Consider the following 16,312-nt stretch of genomic DNA (forward strand, 5'->3'; position numbering starts at 1 on the left):
CAACTTTAAATATGGGTCCTTTCCCACACCAGGCACTGCTCAGTGGACACAAGGACATTATTGAAAGCTACTTTTTAATTACAAGGCTATTTCTAGCTTTTCCACTGTCTTCCAGTTTGTCCACAATCTTCCAGTTTGTTCATGCCTACTAAGAAATGACATAGCCTTATTGCATAGGAGAGGCAATACTTTGGAAAGCAACAATCACGCTTTGACTTTTCCTTACCTATGCTGCATACACTGAAGCAAACATAACATGTAAATTAGTTGCAACACAGCTCACTATTGCATGATGCTTGAAATTACAGCTGAAAACCTGGGTAGACATAACATATCCAATCAGCTGTACTGGATATGGAATTTTTAAGATGCCTTCCACTCTTCAGTTTTAAAGAACAAGGACAATATTGCTCTTGATAGAAAAAAAATGGAAATAGGAAAAAAAAGGCATTTTTCTTTTGGTGTCTCATTTTTCATTTTGTGTCAGGCACTCATAAAAAGCAACAGAGCTGCAAGGAGCCAGGAGACTCTTTTGGAAGCTTCGACCACCTAGCCATTAGCCCCGATGACACACAAGCATTGACATTTTATGGTCAATGCTGCTGCTTCATTCCAATTTGGCCACCTCCTGTGGAGAAACTTATTACTTGCAGGGTTTGCCAATACTATAAACACAAACTTCACTTCCATTTACACAAATAGGTCTAATAAGAAAGAAACAAACTTACTACTCTGCTTCCTGAGGATCGACGTGTTGCTCTAACATTAGAGGTGTTCCTTGGGTTGGCTGGAGTTGCCAATGGAAGAGTATTAGAAACTTGAGGAGGACTGAAAGACATCAAAGGTAATCTGGTATCTCCAAATATGCATTGCTTGGAACTGGAATTTTTATTAGTGAACCTCTCATTTTTACCATTTCCCGAATCTCCACTACCAATCTCTGTTTTTTCCTCATTCTTGATTCTTCTCAAGCAGTCCTTTAGTGTCATCTGAGTTGCAGGCTGACTCAACCAGCACAAGAAGAGTTCATCCACCTTCATTTTCAGTACAGGTTGCAGAACTTTTCCAGGTGACATTTTCTAGCAGTTTCCCTTTTTGCTGGGTCAAATTCAAAATAAAGGTTTGGCAATGATCTACTTATTCCACTTGACTCTCAGTGTTCCACATACTCCAAGCGTCCTGTTAAGAAAAATGCTATAATTTAATTCTTTTTTTTTAATCATTTTTAAGATTTACAGTGTTGATATTTATTTCCTCAACATAGCAACAGGAGTTGAGACACATGCTAACATGTGACTACAACATTTTGTAAGCATAAGCCATTAATCAATCAGAGTCAAATCCAGATGATTATTTCCTTTAAAAACATAGTGTGGAAATGATGGAGACTGGAGAGAAAGAAGCTGCACTCAGACTTTCTCAAAGAGTTATCCAACAAATGTTCTCCAAGCATATGTGTTAAAAAACTACAGTTATTATGACAAATAGCCTCAAAGATACTTATGATTGAGCCTGCTAAGAACTAAATGTCTAAGCAGTTTATGCAAAGCCTTTGTGACAGTACAATTGAGACGTAAGAAGCAAGCCTTTCAGTCAAGGGACTGAGAGATAAGAGTGAAGGCTTAATTTTTATTCTGAAGTTTGTGCTTCTGATTTAAAATCTTGCATTGCATGTTGCAGCACAAGATGCATTCCCACATGAGTGATATCCAGCTGAATTCCCGAGATCCTTCCTCAGGATTTGATTTGCCTGCCCACTTGGTATCACACAGTCATTTGATATTTTAAGAACTGATCTATTTGACATTCATTTTTACAGTCTTTTAAAGTCAATGTGAAACCTGATGTGACTCAAGAATTGGGCTGGTACAATTTCAGGTTCAGTTGCTCACCTGAAACAAAGAGAATGTATATTGTTTTAGAGAGACAGAGAACTGGAGCAGAATATTGAGAACAGAACACAAGTTACTATCATAACCTCTGCAATCAAATTACTTAGTGATCTGGTACAGTTTAACTAAACCCTATTCTTCCTTCTGGTTTTGGTTTTTTTTTGGTTTTTTTTTTTTTTAAGACTTCATCAATATTTGATCTGTATGTAGAAAGCAGCAAAGATCACAGACTCGTTATGGTTGGAAGGGACCGCTGAAAATCACATGATTCAACCCCTCTGCTGAGGCAGGGCCATCTAGGGCAGGTTACACAGAAACACTTCCATCCAGGCAGATTTTGAATGTCTCCAGAGGGAGACTCCATAACCCCCCTGGGCAGTCTTTATCCCATGGCAGAACTGTAAGTCCTGTAATACTGCACCAGTTAAACTTCTAAAACCTTTGTGTTTAATAACTTAACAGTTAAGTTATTCTGTTACTGAAATTAAAGGTCGCGTTGTTCCACTTGCTTTTCAGATCAGCGCTTTGACAGCGCTTACAGCTGTGTCAGAGAGCGTCAGGCAGCGTGTTCCTGGGCCAGAAGGCAACGGGTGCCCGCCGGCACTAGCTGGCACCTCCTGGGCGGCAGACGCAGCGGCCCGGCGCAGAAAGGTCTCCGCGGGCTACACAAAAGCGGCGGGCTCGGAACCAGTCGCGCTGCGGCACCGACTAGCCCCGTCCCCGCGGACCGGGCAACTAGGGGAGGGGAAGGTGAGAGGGAAGCAGCGCGGAGCAGCCGTGCCACCTGGGCGGGACGAGGACGCCGCCGCCCCGGGAACGGGAGGGGAAAGGCTGCCACCACACGCTCGCTCCGCACCCCCGGAGACGGTTGTTGGCAGGCGCTCGGGCGGAGGGACAAGCCCTTCCCCCGCAGCTTGGAGGCAACAAGCGAGCCCAAGGGGGGATACGAAGGACACGGGTGAGACCACCGCCACCACTCACCTGTACCGTACCACACCGCCCCTCCCGCCGCTGCCTTCAAACCGGCGCCTCCTTCCGGCCTGCCCAGCGCGTCTGAGCCTCGCGAGAGTTCACCTCTTCCTCCCCGCCGGAGACGCGGCGTATGGTCACTATGGTAACGGGGCGGGGCGGGACGGGGCGGGGCGCTGAAGGAAGGGGAGGGCGGCGGTTTCTGCGTGCTCCGTGACGTCCGTCGCGGCAGAGGGTTGTGGTGGTCGGTCCCTTAACCCCTTGCCTTCCCGGCAGCCGTTGCGGTGGGGCTGGTTTGGCCGTGGGTCTGAGAGTCCGCCTCGGTCGCAGTGGCGGGATGGCGGTGGGCACAGCCCCTTCCCGTGCGCACCGAGGTTGGCCTCTGCCTCAGTGTAGGAATCACAGAATCAACGAGGCTGGAAAAGTACCAACCATTACCCCAGCAGTGTCAAGGCCACCACTAAACCATGTCACTGAGGCACTCATCTGCACAGTTTCTGGACACTTCCAGGGACAGTGATTCCACCACTGCCCTGGGCAGCCTGTGCCAATGCCTGACCACCCTTTTGGTGAAGAAATTTTTCTAAATATGCAGTCTAAACCTCCCCTGGTGCAGCTTGAGGCTGTTTCCTGTTGTTCTGTCACTTGTTACTTGGGAGAAGAGACCAACCTCCACCTCACTACAACCTTGTTTCAGGTGGTTGTAGAGAGCAATAAGGTCCCCTCTGAGCTTTCTCTTCTCCAGACTAAACAACCCTGGTTCCCTGAGCTGTTGTTCATGTTTGTTGCTCCAGACCCTTCACCAGCTTGCTTGTCCTCTGGACCAGCTCCAGCACCTCAGTATCTCTCTTGTAGTGAGGGCCCCAGAACTGAACACAGGATTTGAGGTACAGCCTCACCAGTGCCCAGTACAGGGGGATAATCACTTCCCTGGCCCTGCTGGTTACACTATTTCTGACACAGGCCAGGATGCTGTTGGCCTTCTTGGCCACCTGGGCACAAGATGGGTCATGTTCAGCAGCTATCAATCAGCACCCCCAGGTCTTTTTCCACCAAGCAGCTCTCAGAGCCGAGAGACACAGGTTGGGGGAGTGAGGCACTCAGGCTGGTTGGTTGAGCCCCCTGCCCCAAAAGCTGCCAGTAATCAGAGATCATGCCAGCATCCCGCTCTGGAAGTGGAAGTGGAGGCAATGTCAGATAAAAAGATAATTGCCTTATTAAGAGAACAATGTATGCTAGTCTCTTTGCAGCCCCTTTTGCACTGACCAACATGCACTGGAAGCTTAGGGTTGCCAGCCTTCACCTACGAGGCTCTCTGGCACACTCGTCAATGGACTGTTACATAGCTGATCCTTTGCCCCGTATGTTTCTTTTAATTTGTTTCGAACATCAACAAGTCATCTGTGTTTTTACATCAGATGTCTATTTCCACTATTCTGTATTTTCCTCATGTGACTACACTTTTGTTTATACATTTCCTTTCACTGAGACGCTCCAGATTTATGATGGGTTATTACCACAAATTCTTGGAACGTTACTACTGCGGAACTGAAGCCGTACCAGAGATGATATCATTTGCATGTTACAGTGGTTTGAAGGGAAGGCCTAAAAATGCAGAGAATATTAAAATAGGGTAACGAAGTGAAGGAATGGGATTGTTTTCTCATCTTTGGGGATTGGAGAGAGGATATGGGGTAAGAATGGGCTGAGGAGAACCAAATACATGCTATGAGAGAGACATGTTACCACATGTTACCTGAATATTATTTTGATAATATTAAAAATACTACCATTTTCTGGCAAAACAGTGTTAATTTTGTGAGTATATCAGAGGACTTTGTTATACTGCTTTAGACACTGAAATATATTTTCAGTAGTCTTAAAATGAGATTCTGAATTCAAGAAAACCTGTAGAGTGCTGAAGGTTCTTAAAGAACTCTTCACTTTTCGAAGCAGAGTAGTACTGTGTTTCCTGCCTGTTGGTTGTTGAAGTTTAGAAAGTAAGGTTTTAGAAAACCAAAGTGGACAAAATAGCACTGCCTCAAAGTGGAGCAGAGCATTCAACATAACGGAGAGGAAGCAGATGTTGAAGTATGGATAAATATATCCATATATTTATTTATCCAAAATATGGATAAATATTATCTATAAATAAATATTATGCAAATAGCAGTAAAGCAGGGAAAAATAAAAACTCTGTGTGATGGATAGCAGTAAGATTTTTGGCCGAGAACTGAAGGGCTGAATTAAGAAGACTGATAGCAGAGCAACAGACATGGAACAAAGAGGACTTTTAAAACATTTTGAATGCCTTTGAAGCATTCCGTAGTGATGGTGTAGCCATCTGTTGATTGACATGTTGAAGACAGGTGGCAAGAAGGGGATCAGAGAGTGAGTTGACAGAGTTGTAGAGTTGCATATCATCTGCATAAAGATGATGCCCTTTGTTGAAACTGGCAATGAGATCTCCCAGAAGAATGTGAAAATAAGAAAAAAGATGATCTGAGAAAAATAGAGTATTCTCTTGTGCATGCTGGTGTATATTCAAAGCAATTCTAATTCTGACTTTATTAGAATTTGTCATGATTAACATTAGTATGAGAGAAGAATCAATTCCATCTATCTTCTGTTAAACAGAAGACACTTTAGGCATCATCAACAGCTTGTATCTATACTTGCGATTGACAGGGATATTTTGAATGTGTCTCTGGATGGATCAGGTCTACTCAGCACATGGCAAGCACACCCACCCTGACAAAAGCTCTGACAAGGACCTAACAAAAGCAGTGTATTTGCTGCTAGAGATGCATGTTTGCAGACACATAGGAGCCCAAACTTGGCCAGAAGTGGAAAAATACCTGAATTGAACCTCTTTATTAAGATATTCGACCAAGAATTGAAACTTGAAAGTCCTTTTTGAATGCTGTTTCCATGTTCATGCTGGCATGGTAAGCACAGAAGCTGATAATTTATGGGAAATATATCTATCTGATTTAAGGATGGGCTCCTTTAGAAGTCCATGTAGCACTGTACCTCCCTCCATATAGTGTGTGGAGGTACTAATGCTGGTGTAAAAACTGAAGAGCCACACCGGCTTCCAGGTCTTGTTGGCTGTTTGGTACACCTCATTTCTGACCTTGTTTTGCTGGTCCTAACACGCAAGGTGGTATTAGCAGCAATGCCAATATACACCAATGACTAAATGTCAGAGTCCTTCTTTGCCTTTATTTATCACTGTTATGGTGACACAGGGCAGTAGTGTTCATTTGGAATATTCCTGTTCCTAACCAGCAACAAGGGCTGGGCTTCTTCTCTGATAACCTTGGGTATGTACAAAATAGACATACGGACATGAAAGAGGTGTCTCCACTCCCTCTGCTTGGTGGGAGTAAAGCATTTCTAAGGACTGATTACTATTACCCTGAGGTAGACATTTAACATAGGTCAGATATAGCAGACTTAAAAGTGCCTGATCATCTCCACTAATAATAAGCTTAATTAGTATCTGAGGTATACACAGTTATATTTTAGAAGTTTAAAGTTAGGTAGGTTAAATGTGTTTGCACTATTACCTTTACATGGTTGCACAGGGCTGTGTTAGATTTAGTCTCATCTTGTCTCAAAAGCAGAGTCATCGTTGTTCCACAGAGTGTGTGGCTGAGATGGAACACATGCTTGAGATCAAAATGTAGTTCACTGCAGGATCTTTGAGTCCATATTCTAGAGCTTTTCATATGCCTGTCATATAGGGAAGAGAACTATAGTACTTACTTAGGATGTTACTTTAAGGAGAATATTTCATTTATTTCATGTTTCTTATAATACTTTTGCTGACATTCAATTTTGCTGAAATTCATAAATTTCAAATTTAGACATCTGAAGTTTGGTTCTAGCCTATACATAAGCACTGAAATGACTGTGTTCTGATTTCCTAATGTGCTAACTTAGGTGCAAGTGAGTGTGCTGAATATCTCTCACAGGCTGGTCACTTTTATTTAAGTCATTGTAATTGAAAATTTTGGCCAGAAGGGCTCACTGAGATTGTGCTGCCAAGGTGACTTTCCTTGTAAACACGCAGTCAGAGGAACTTCAGGGGAGTATAAATGTTGCTTTCCACTTAGTGAAGAATAAAGTCTAGCATTCTGTCACTCAAACAAAATTTGCTAATCCTGGTACCATTTGGGGGAGAATGGAGAGGACTTTGTGTGACTTATGCAGCCTCATTTAACCTGAAGGGAAAGGCTAAGAAAAGAATTAATAACTGGGAACCCCTTAAACTATGCACTCATACCAGCTAACCATGCCACTTCATCCTTTATTGAAGCACTTTACCAAAAATAGAGCTAGGATGGTGAATTACAGGTCATATGGCCTCCAGAAGTAGCCTCATATGCAGACCAAAAAATGTCAGCAATGCTGACTTGGTGCACATGTTCAGGAGCCAGCAATGCTCTCAAAGAGCCTGATACTGAGACTTGAAGCTTGAATTTTCTCCTATCTCCTTCCACTTTGAGGTAGAACACTGCATTAATACTGGCTAATAGCTTTCTGATGCACAACTCCTTAAGAGCAAATTGAAAGTAAAATCACAAATTAACTTTTTGCAGGCATTTAAAAATTTTGTACATGCACAGACATTTTATTTCCTCCTTATCACACTGTGTAGTTAGACTAAGTCCTTGTCACTGGCTGTCTTTTTACACAAGCAGTTGGTTTAACATGGGAAGATTTACATTCCTGTCAGAAAAAAAAAGGAATATAAAATGTAGATACTGTAAGAGCAGGTGCACTGCAAGCCAAAGAAGAAAACTGGTTCTGCAATTGTTTGCCATTGTGGTTTTAGATTAATTCTTATTGCATATAACTGCAGGGCTAGCAATGAACATTTCTTATACATTTTACTGAATTACTACTTGTGTGTTGTTTTTTTCCACAGGGGCCTTGGATTGGGCAATGTTTACAGCAGTCCAGATGTGGAAGCTGGTTCCGCATTAAGTCACCCTGATCTTGTAATCCCAAGTTCACATACTTCTAGTGCTGTATTTTATCCAATGGTTTTATCTAGCGTTGTATCCAGGTCACATGGAGTTTATGGAAAACTGCTTGAAATGGAGTCTCTAGGGCGGTGTTTAATAAGGTGTGCATGAGGATGTTTATGGGGTGTGAGAATGGGAGTCTATTCATTCTCCACATTGAGTGTTACTGAGCCCAGTTCTCTTCTAACCTTCTTCTGGTGCAGCCCTTAAAGGGAAGAGGAGACTCTAAGCTATTGTATTCAGCAGCCTGCAGTGTCTGCCAGCTACTTGTCGGCTACTATTTTGTAAACCACGCCTGGGTGCTTGGCTCTTTCATCTCTACCACCTGGCTAGGACCCCAGTGTGAAGAACTGAGACTCAAACTAGTTTTGGTGTGAAACACATTGTGTTTCATCAGAGCATTCTTCATCAGATAGTGCCTGTGCTCTTTTTCTCCTTTGACAGTTTTAAAGCAATGTAGATCATGTAATGGGCAAGTATATTTGTATCAGTTGGCACCTGGAGCTGTTTCTGAAATAACAATCATATTTCTAGGGCATGGTGTTTGAATATCTGTGTGCATACATTAAATGGAAACTGCAGTATGAGACAGGATTGTGTTAGCTAGCAGTGCTCTAATTATCTTATTGAAATAAAATAATTAACATAGTTAATCTCTGGATTACAACACAATGAGAATCACACACACAATAAATCACTTTATTATAATAATTATAATAATAATTATTATTATTACCTGTTAAATATTGAGCTGCTTGAGTAGTGTTTTACAACTTTGGTTAAATTCATCTTGCGCTCTTCAAAGCCAGTAGCAAAATTTCCAGTTTTCATAATAATATGGGATCAGACGCCTACGCTTAGGGGTTTTTAATTCTCTACTGCATTACTCCAGTTCCAAGATCCAATCTGCAATATGACCACTATTTTCATTCAGCAAAACTAAAATACTATTTCTAAATTTATGAGCTAATTAGCAGACTAATACAAACCACATTTATAATTTACCTGAGTTTGCTTAATCCTTCTTCATTACAAAAGTCAGTTCAGATGTTCATAAAAGCTTATGGGGGGGGGGTGGGGGTGGGGGGTGGGAAGAAATGTATTTGTTTTCATTTTCATTAGGGAAAAGTGAAAATTCCAAAAGATTCTGGGCAGACAGAGCCACATTCTTTTGCTCTCATTAAAGTCCTTTTAGTTACAGTAGTTAGAAGAGGAAAACACTGTACAGCTCTGGGCATATGTCTGCAAAGTTGCCAACACCAATAATTTTATCACAAGCTTAAGAAGATGTAGTGTTTTTTTTCTAAAGCCCCAGCTCCAGAGTCCCATGATTATGAAATAATATTATCTTCCATTAAATGTGTATGTTAAAAAGAGCCCTTGTGGTTGCAACAAAAGTCTTGGAAATATGAAATTAATGGCTTAATAATTCTAATTTTAAAAAGTGTAAGAGCCCCAGATTAATTTCTTTAAAATCAGGATTTCAAAAGCAAACTCAGGTTTTGAGAAGTGTTTGTTAATCTAAATATTGTGACAGTAGTGGCAGCAATTCCAGCAGTGTTGCTCTTCAAGTATTTCTGTATAGGATCTGGTGCTACACTCTTGATATTTTTTTCCCTACTCTAGAAACTTAGTATAAGACACAAAAAAAAACCCAACAACCCTACACGTTTTTGTGATTTAAATGCATCTGAGACAGGGTTAAGAGCTGGTTACATATTTTAGATATTGGAGCCAGACAGCAATTCAGTCTAATAATGTGCATGTCTACTATTTCCTGAAAATTTGCTGGTACATGACCCCTTATATGCATATATGTGACCCTACAACAAACTCTCTTATGTAGAGCCAAAAAATGGCATTAGCTTCAGCTGCTTTATTAAATTGCTATCAAAGCAGGCTTACATTCACAGTGAACAAGACATGGCGTATCAGCAAGTAACGTGTGGTGTGCCAGCTAATGTGGGAATGTCTACTCCCCTCCACTTTCACTGGGGTTAGCATACAGGGGAAGAACAAACACCCTTTGAATGCTGGGCCAGAGTGTTTTGTGGACTGTCACAATGATTGTGTGTAAAGAAAGCACTTGAGGTGTGCTACTAAATGGTGACCTTGAGCCAAGTTATTCCTTTAAAGAGCGTCCAGTTCCCCTGGACATCAGTGGGACAGCATATCCAGCAGACATGTAGTCTGGCTTTTAAGAAGCACTTATCAAATAGACTGCAGCTGTGATGGGCTATGTACGCTGTTTCACAACTAAGTCCCAGAGGCAAGGTTAGAGAAATAGTCCCTGTAATTAATGTATAGCTTTTAATATTATCAGCTGAAAATAGACATGAATGTCATAGCAGTCAGCAACTGCCAAGATACTGATCTAATACTAGACTATTACGGAAATGAGAAAAGAACAAGCTGAAAGAAGACAAAGCTTGCATAATGTCACACATGATCCTACAGAAAATAATAGAAGCTAAAGAATATAATTTGAATGTAGGGGAAACATTCTCAAGGGCTAAATTTATCTGGGTGATGAAGTCTTTTCTGGGCTTGAGTTGGGTTCCTGATCTTAACTGCCCTCCGGAATTCCTTGGTTGTGAAAGATCCCCTGTGGGGCTTAGTGTCCACGGGCTAATATGGCCTTTGGGAATAGTCCCCATGGTAACATGAAACCAGATTGTATTAGTATTTTAATGCTGGCATTTCCTGACTTTTAAGCGCCTCCTCACATATCCTTAACTGTCCTAACTCCATAGCTAACCCTTCTACAAAGAGTGATACTAAAAACTCTTCTGGAAGGATCAAAATTTGCAAATGCAAATTTTCAAGAAAATTAAAACATTTTTCTGATTTCCTTTTGTACTGCATTGTACAAACTCCTGGTACTTACGTGTTTCACACTTTTCATATTCCCACAGAGTTGTTCACAAAAGAGGTTAAACGTTGTCAGAAATGAGCACATGCAACAAGTGTTCTTGGTGTTCTAGACCTGGAAATGCAGCTAATAGGTTAATCAGAAATATGTGCTTCTCACCCATCCTGATCAGGACAGAGTACAGGATTCTACTTGAATTGCTTCAAAACCACATGCTTAAATCCTGTTCTGTGACATCTTCAGTTCATTTTTGTGTTTCTAATTATGTAAAACACCCCACACTTTCCCTTTGTGTATCTGTTTGGTATCTGTTCACTTTAACCTATAAAATAATGCATTTTAATGACTTTTACTGCTGCTGGTCCTGTAGAGGTAAGGAATCTGGGAGCAGTAATTGTGCTCTGTTTTTTTATTTGTCAGTGTAGCTGTTAGTGGCTTCCATTGCAGAGCCACCCCTGCACCAATACAGTGATGCCGTGTAATGTTTGGTTCCTAAATTGTGCTTGCAGCTTGCAGGGATAGGTTGAAAAAATGCAATCTTTTTTTTTTTTTTTTTTTCATCAGGGACTTGACTGAAAATGCCTTTTTGTGTGTCTCTCTAGGTTCATTTCTTCTCCCATGGCTATGATGGTGGATCATGAGTTACTGTTGTTGCTAGCATTCGCCATTTCCCGTCTTAATTTGGAGGAGTTCTTAATTTGGAAGAGTTAGTTCAATAGTAAGAGTTTCTATTTGTAAAAGTTTCTAATATAGCCATTGTCCTTGATAGTGTGAGCACTTACCCTGTTCCTGAGAGTGTGTCCGTGCATTTTCCACATGCCTCACACCCCACCTTTACCCTGTGGCTTCAAAACTGCATTTGCTGTTAAGGTAAACTCCACTGGGAGGTTACTTACAGAAAACAAATGCCCAGTGAGAATGCCCAGCATCTTGCAAAGCTCTGTGTTTCCACTTAGGAAGCTGGAGTCTGAGGGCTGTCCCTGTGGTGTGAAGGAAGGAAGAATGTTCTCCCTGTGTAATGAAAGCCACCTCAGGTCTGCCAGTTATAGAATCATAGAATCATAGAATAGTTAGGGTTGGAAAGGAGCTTAAGATCATCAAGTTCCAACCCCCCCTGCCATGGGCAGGGACACCTCCCACTAAACCATGTCACCCAAGGCTCTGTCCCACCTGACCTTGAACACTGCCAGGGATGGAGCATTCAGAACTTCCTTGGGCAACCTGTTCCAGTGCCTCACCACCCTAACAGTAAAGAACTTCTTCCTTATATCCAATCTAAACTTCCCCTGTTTAAGTTTACAGTCCCTAATGAAGAGTCCCTCCCCAGCATCCTTACAGGCCTCCTTCAGATACTGGAAGTTACAGATATGAGGAAGTTACTCTGATGGGGAGATCTCCTCATCAGCCTGGCCTGGATAATGGCTGTGCAGCAGATGTGTGAGTGTGAGGTGAGAGCATAAACATGGGGGAGGCTTCCCATTTTGCACAAGTTTCAGTACAGTCAGTAAAGGCAGCCTGGGAGTACATTTTTAGCACAGTGCCTTAATATGTAGGTGGCTGCATTGCAATTTTAATTAAATGCTAGTGGTGGCTACCACACACTAATTCCGTGTGGATTAAATACTGCAAATAAATAGAAAAGAAGTAACTCTAATACAGTATTTAGAACCCCAACAGGATAATTCCATTTATCTCTAAAAGGGAAGAAAGGGACTGTTGATGGAGTGTTTAAACCAAACCATATTTATGCAGCATTAGTATCTTGTTTTCCTGGAGACATCTTTTCCAAGTCCAAGTGTCTAAGCATGCTGCATCAGTAGGGTGGTGCAAAAGTGAAGCTGTTCTAATCGGTTGGTTTTGGGGTTGAACTTGAAAAGCAGCAAGACAGTTTTCCAAAATGAAACCGGTAGTTCTTTGGAAATAGTCAGATACTTGGTAATGATACTTTACAAAACTTTTGGGGATGGAAATGAAGCATTACAGTAGTTTAGTATATCAGATGACTTGAAGTGATTAAAAAGGCTGTGTTTCTTTCTCTAAAAGCATTTTAAAATATATTAAGTGGCTTTAGTAAGCCAGTGTTGAACACTGCAGGTACATGTTGGGAACAGATCTGTGTTTCCCTCAGTTCTGTAGTCGTTCATTTGAGTTCTCTTAGGAAGGTGCCTGTGTTTTATCTCAATGGTGGCTGCATTTCACATGTTCTAACCTACATAAATTCTTAATGTTTTACTATAATTTTTGCAATGGAGATGTTATTGGCTAGATAATAAGAAAAAAACCCCAGTTCTACCGTGTAGTGTGCATTTTTTTGTGCCTTATGAGAATATTGAATAGACTTCATTATTTTTTTCAATGCAAGTCTGAATTCTGCCATTTGATTACCTGAACCAAAAGCATTTCAATTTGCCATCCATCACCCTGACCAGTGTAAAATGCTGAATATTCAGATTAAATTGGAACTTTTTTCCTATGAATAAGGAATTTGATTCAATTCTATAATATACAGTGTCTCTGGGGAGAGGAAATTGAGCTGAAGGTCGCTGAAGGCAAGTGAGAAAATTGTATTATCCAAATACAAAATTCTTTTTCGTATCATCAAAACCTGAAATACAGCCATGGGGAATAAGGGGGTCAAGAGAGAATTCAATTAGAGATGAAAATGGAAAACGTGCATTTTTCAACTTACCTTTCATTTTTCCAAACAAGTGGCAGCAGTGAGCAGTATGAGGACAATGAAATATTTGTCAAGCAGTTTAAACTTCTTTTTAAAATATAAAACAGAAAACATTCTCAACCAGTTATAAAGAGATAGTAAATGTCCATATCAACATGGAGTGTCCAGTTCTTCATAGCCTTAACCATTGCAGTTTTAGCTTGTTAATCGGTGGTGCAGGAAAACGTAATGAACACCTAATTGCAACGATTTATATGGATAAAATTGTCATGTAAAGAAGGAACGATTCTCAAATATTTCTAATCAGTTTCCCCTCTAAAACAGTTTGCAATAACAATTTCTGCACTTTTCCCTCCTTAACTCATAATGATAAATGTTCAAACTAATTGCAGAAGCATGGTGGTGTTTTGCCATGAAAATACTGTCTTTACTCTTTATTTATTTTAGTGTAGGTAGTGTAGATTTTATTTTACTTCTCTGTGTTTATTTTAGTGTAGATACCAAGAACTCATAAAATAAACCAGACCCTGTCCAACAGGGCCACCTCTGAAATGTTAACTCTTACAGAAGCTGTGATTTAGCAAAGAGCTGCTACTTTTGCTCAGATCTTGGCTGCAAGGAGTGGTGTTGCGGCTGCCAGTACACCTGTGTCTGCAGAATAGATTTCCTCTGGTTAAAGGCATTTATCATGATGCTGTGGCTGATGTTAAAGGAAAGAAGATTTCCAGTAACATCCTAATTTAATGACTTCCTAAACTTGCTGTGTGAATTACACAGTGGTTTGCAAAATTAGCTTGAGATAGCTCAGAGGTTCTTACTCTGTGTCTGTACATGTCAGTTTTGTTTGCAGTCATTTCCTAAACATTTCTTCTTTCCAAGACAACATCACTGTGGTATTTACAGAAACCTTTCTATATTTGGTAAGTGATAATTTTGTAATAGTTTGTTATTACATAAGGGTTTATCTCTCTAGTTAGATGGTGTATATATATACATCATATATATATGGTGTGTATATATATATCTTATATGGTGTGTATATATAATCAAACTTTGAAATTTATTTTAATTCTAAGGAGCACTTCATTCATACTGCAGGTAGGAGGTCTGAGTTTGGGTTAGATCCAATATCCACTAGAACTTCGTGAAAATTTTCTTGCATTCTGTGAAAAGCAATTTGAAAATGTTGTTACTCTGGAAGCCAAATGCAGTTGTCTCTGAGATATAACCTGAAAAGTATATCTTCAAGCCCAGTGTGATAATCTGAACATTGCATTTTTGGTTTATTTGTAATACTGTATCATTATTAAAAGCATGTTATATTGACTATGAAGCTATTCTGGCTTTAAACAAAATAGCCTCTTTTTAAGAAAATAAAATAGGTAATCACAAGTTTCATTCTGTCTTGGTGCAAACATTATATGTGCAGATGTGAAATTAAGCCTTTTGACACTCCATGAGCACATGCACTTGGTATTGTTGGGAAGCAAAACAATGGTGCGGTACTCAGCACATCTCTGAACACGTACCAGAGTTCATAGAGGTGAATAATTTTCCCCTGAATTCAGAGATCCTTTAGAACACATGGCCCAAACCTTTCCCAAAGCAACCTTTTCTTGTTCCATGGGACAGAAATCTCAATTCTTGGATTTTTTTTTTCTTGTTTCATTTATAGTATAATGGGTTGTGTTGTAGACACTAAAATGAGCTGGAATGAAATTTTATCAGTGGGAATTCACTTTCTTTACATTTTTTAAGATCTTACTATGCACCCATCTGTATTTTAAGTGCCAGAACACCTCTGTAAACCTAGTGCCTTATAGAGTCGCTGTCTTTTAGTGGAAGTAAAAGGGCTCTTTTGTTCAGATTGTATTGCAAGATTGCTTTTTGTAAAATAAAATTCCTACTAGATGGATCAGAAGTGTCTGCATGTTACATTTATAGAGATTTAAATAATTTTTTTTTTCAGTAACAAAGAGTTTTATATTTCAGATCTAATGAAATAAGACTTTAATTTTGTTTTTAACTTATCACAGGAACAAGAATTTCATCCACAGTTGCTGAATTTTTCAAAGTGATAGAAAAAGGGCATTCATAGGTAAGATTATTCAGTCTGGTTCTATTTGAATCTACTGAACTTCCTTCTAGTTGACAAAATGTAAAATTAATGGTTTTGGAATCTGGGGACTTCAATAACCTAAGAAAATTAAAAAATACAGGGAGTTTTGCTGAACTGAAATGCAATAGGTTGTTAGGAGAAAATCAGCCTCTGGTGAAGGGAAGGGAAGAAAAATGATAAAGAGAAATCACATTGACAGAAACCTCAAACATTATGGAAACAAGTAGGTCAAAAGAGTTGTTCAAAACAATATACCTTTGGAGTATATATTATTAAACCCACCGTTAATTCTTTAGGCAGAAGGACACCTGAGATCAAACAGATGCAAATTTATAGCTAACCATTAAACAACTGCTTGAGTGATAGGAACAAAAGGAAATATATCAGTGCAGAAAACTAAACCAAATGATAATTAGAATTAAAAGGAAACATACCAAAATAATATCAAAATGCATGTAAAATAAATGAACTTGATATTTCAAAGGAAATTTAAGCCTCAGTGTTTGGGAATAAAGCTTCAAGTGGTAGACCTTCTGTAGAAATATGATCATTAAATCCTAAGATCTGGGGAAGGGAGTTAAACCCAATGTCAAGCACCTGAACTGTAGAGATGAACTTCATTTTTAAACCAAAATGATGGACTGTGGACTGCTGGAGAATGTAGCAAAATAGAGTTTATGCTGTAAAGCAGCAATCAGAGACAATCACCAAGTAGAAGTCTACATATGTTGTGAATGTGTCAAGATA

The 16,312-nt window shown here is 40.0% G+C and overlaps 1 protein-coding gene across 1 annotated transcript in view; it reads right to left on the minus strand.

Annotated features, from left to right (window-relative positions):
- The window catches only part of PPP2R3B (protein phosphatase 2 regulatory subunit B''beta), a 46,651-nt gene extending 45,472 nt beyond the window's left edge, over positions 1 to 1,179 (minus strand). Inside the window, exon 1 of the mRNA XM_062628651.1 lies at positions 729 to 1,179. Within this exon, the coding sequence (XP_062484635.1) occupies positions 729 to 1,076 (348 nt within the window). The 5' untranslated portion in view covers positions 1,077 to 1,179. The remainder of the gene's footprint in view (positions 1 to 728) is intronic.
- Positions 1,180 to 16,312: the final 15,133 nt, after the last annotated feature.

This window comes from Pezoporus occidentalis, unplaced genomic scaffold (genome assembly GCF_034315485.1).
Source record: "Pezoporus occidentalis ecotype Australia unplaced genomic scaffold, CSIRO_AGI_Poc_V1 ctg32, whole genome shotgun sequence".
In the NCBI taxonomy this organism is placed as follows: domain Eukaryota; kingdom Metazoa; phylum Chordata; class Aves; order Psittaciformes; family Psittacidae; genus Pezoporus; species Pezoporus occidentalis.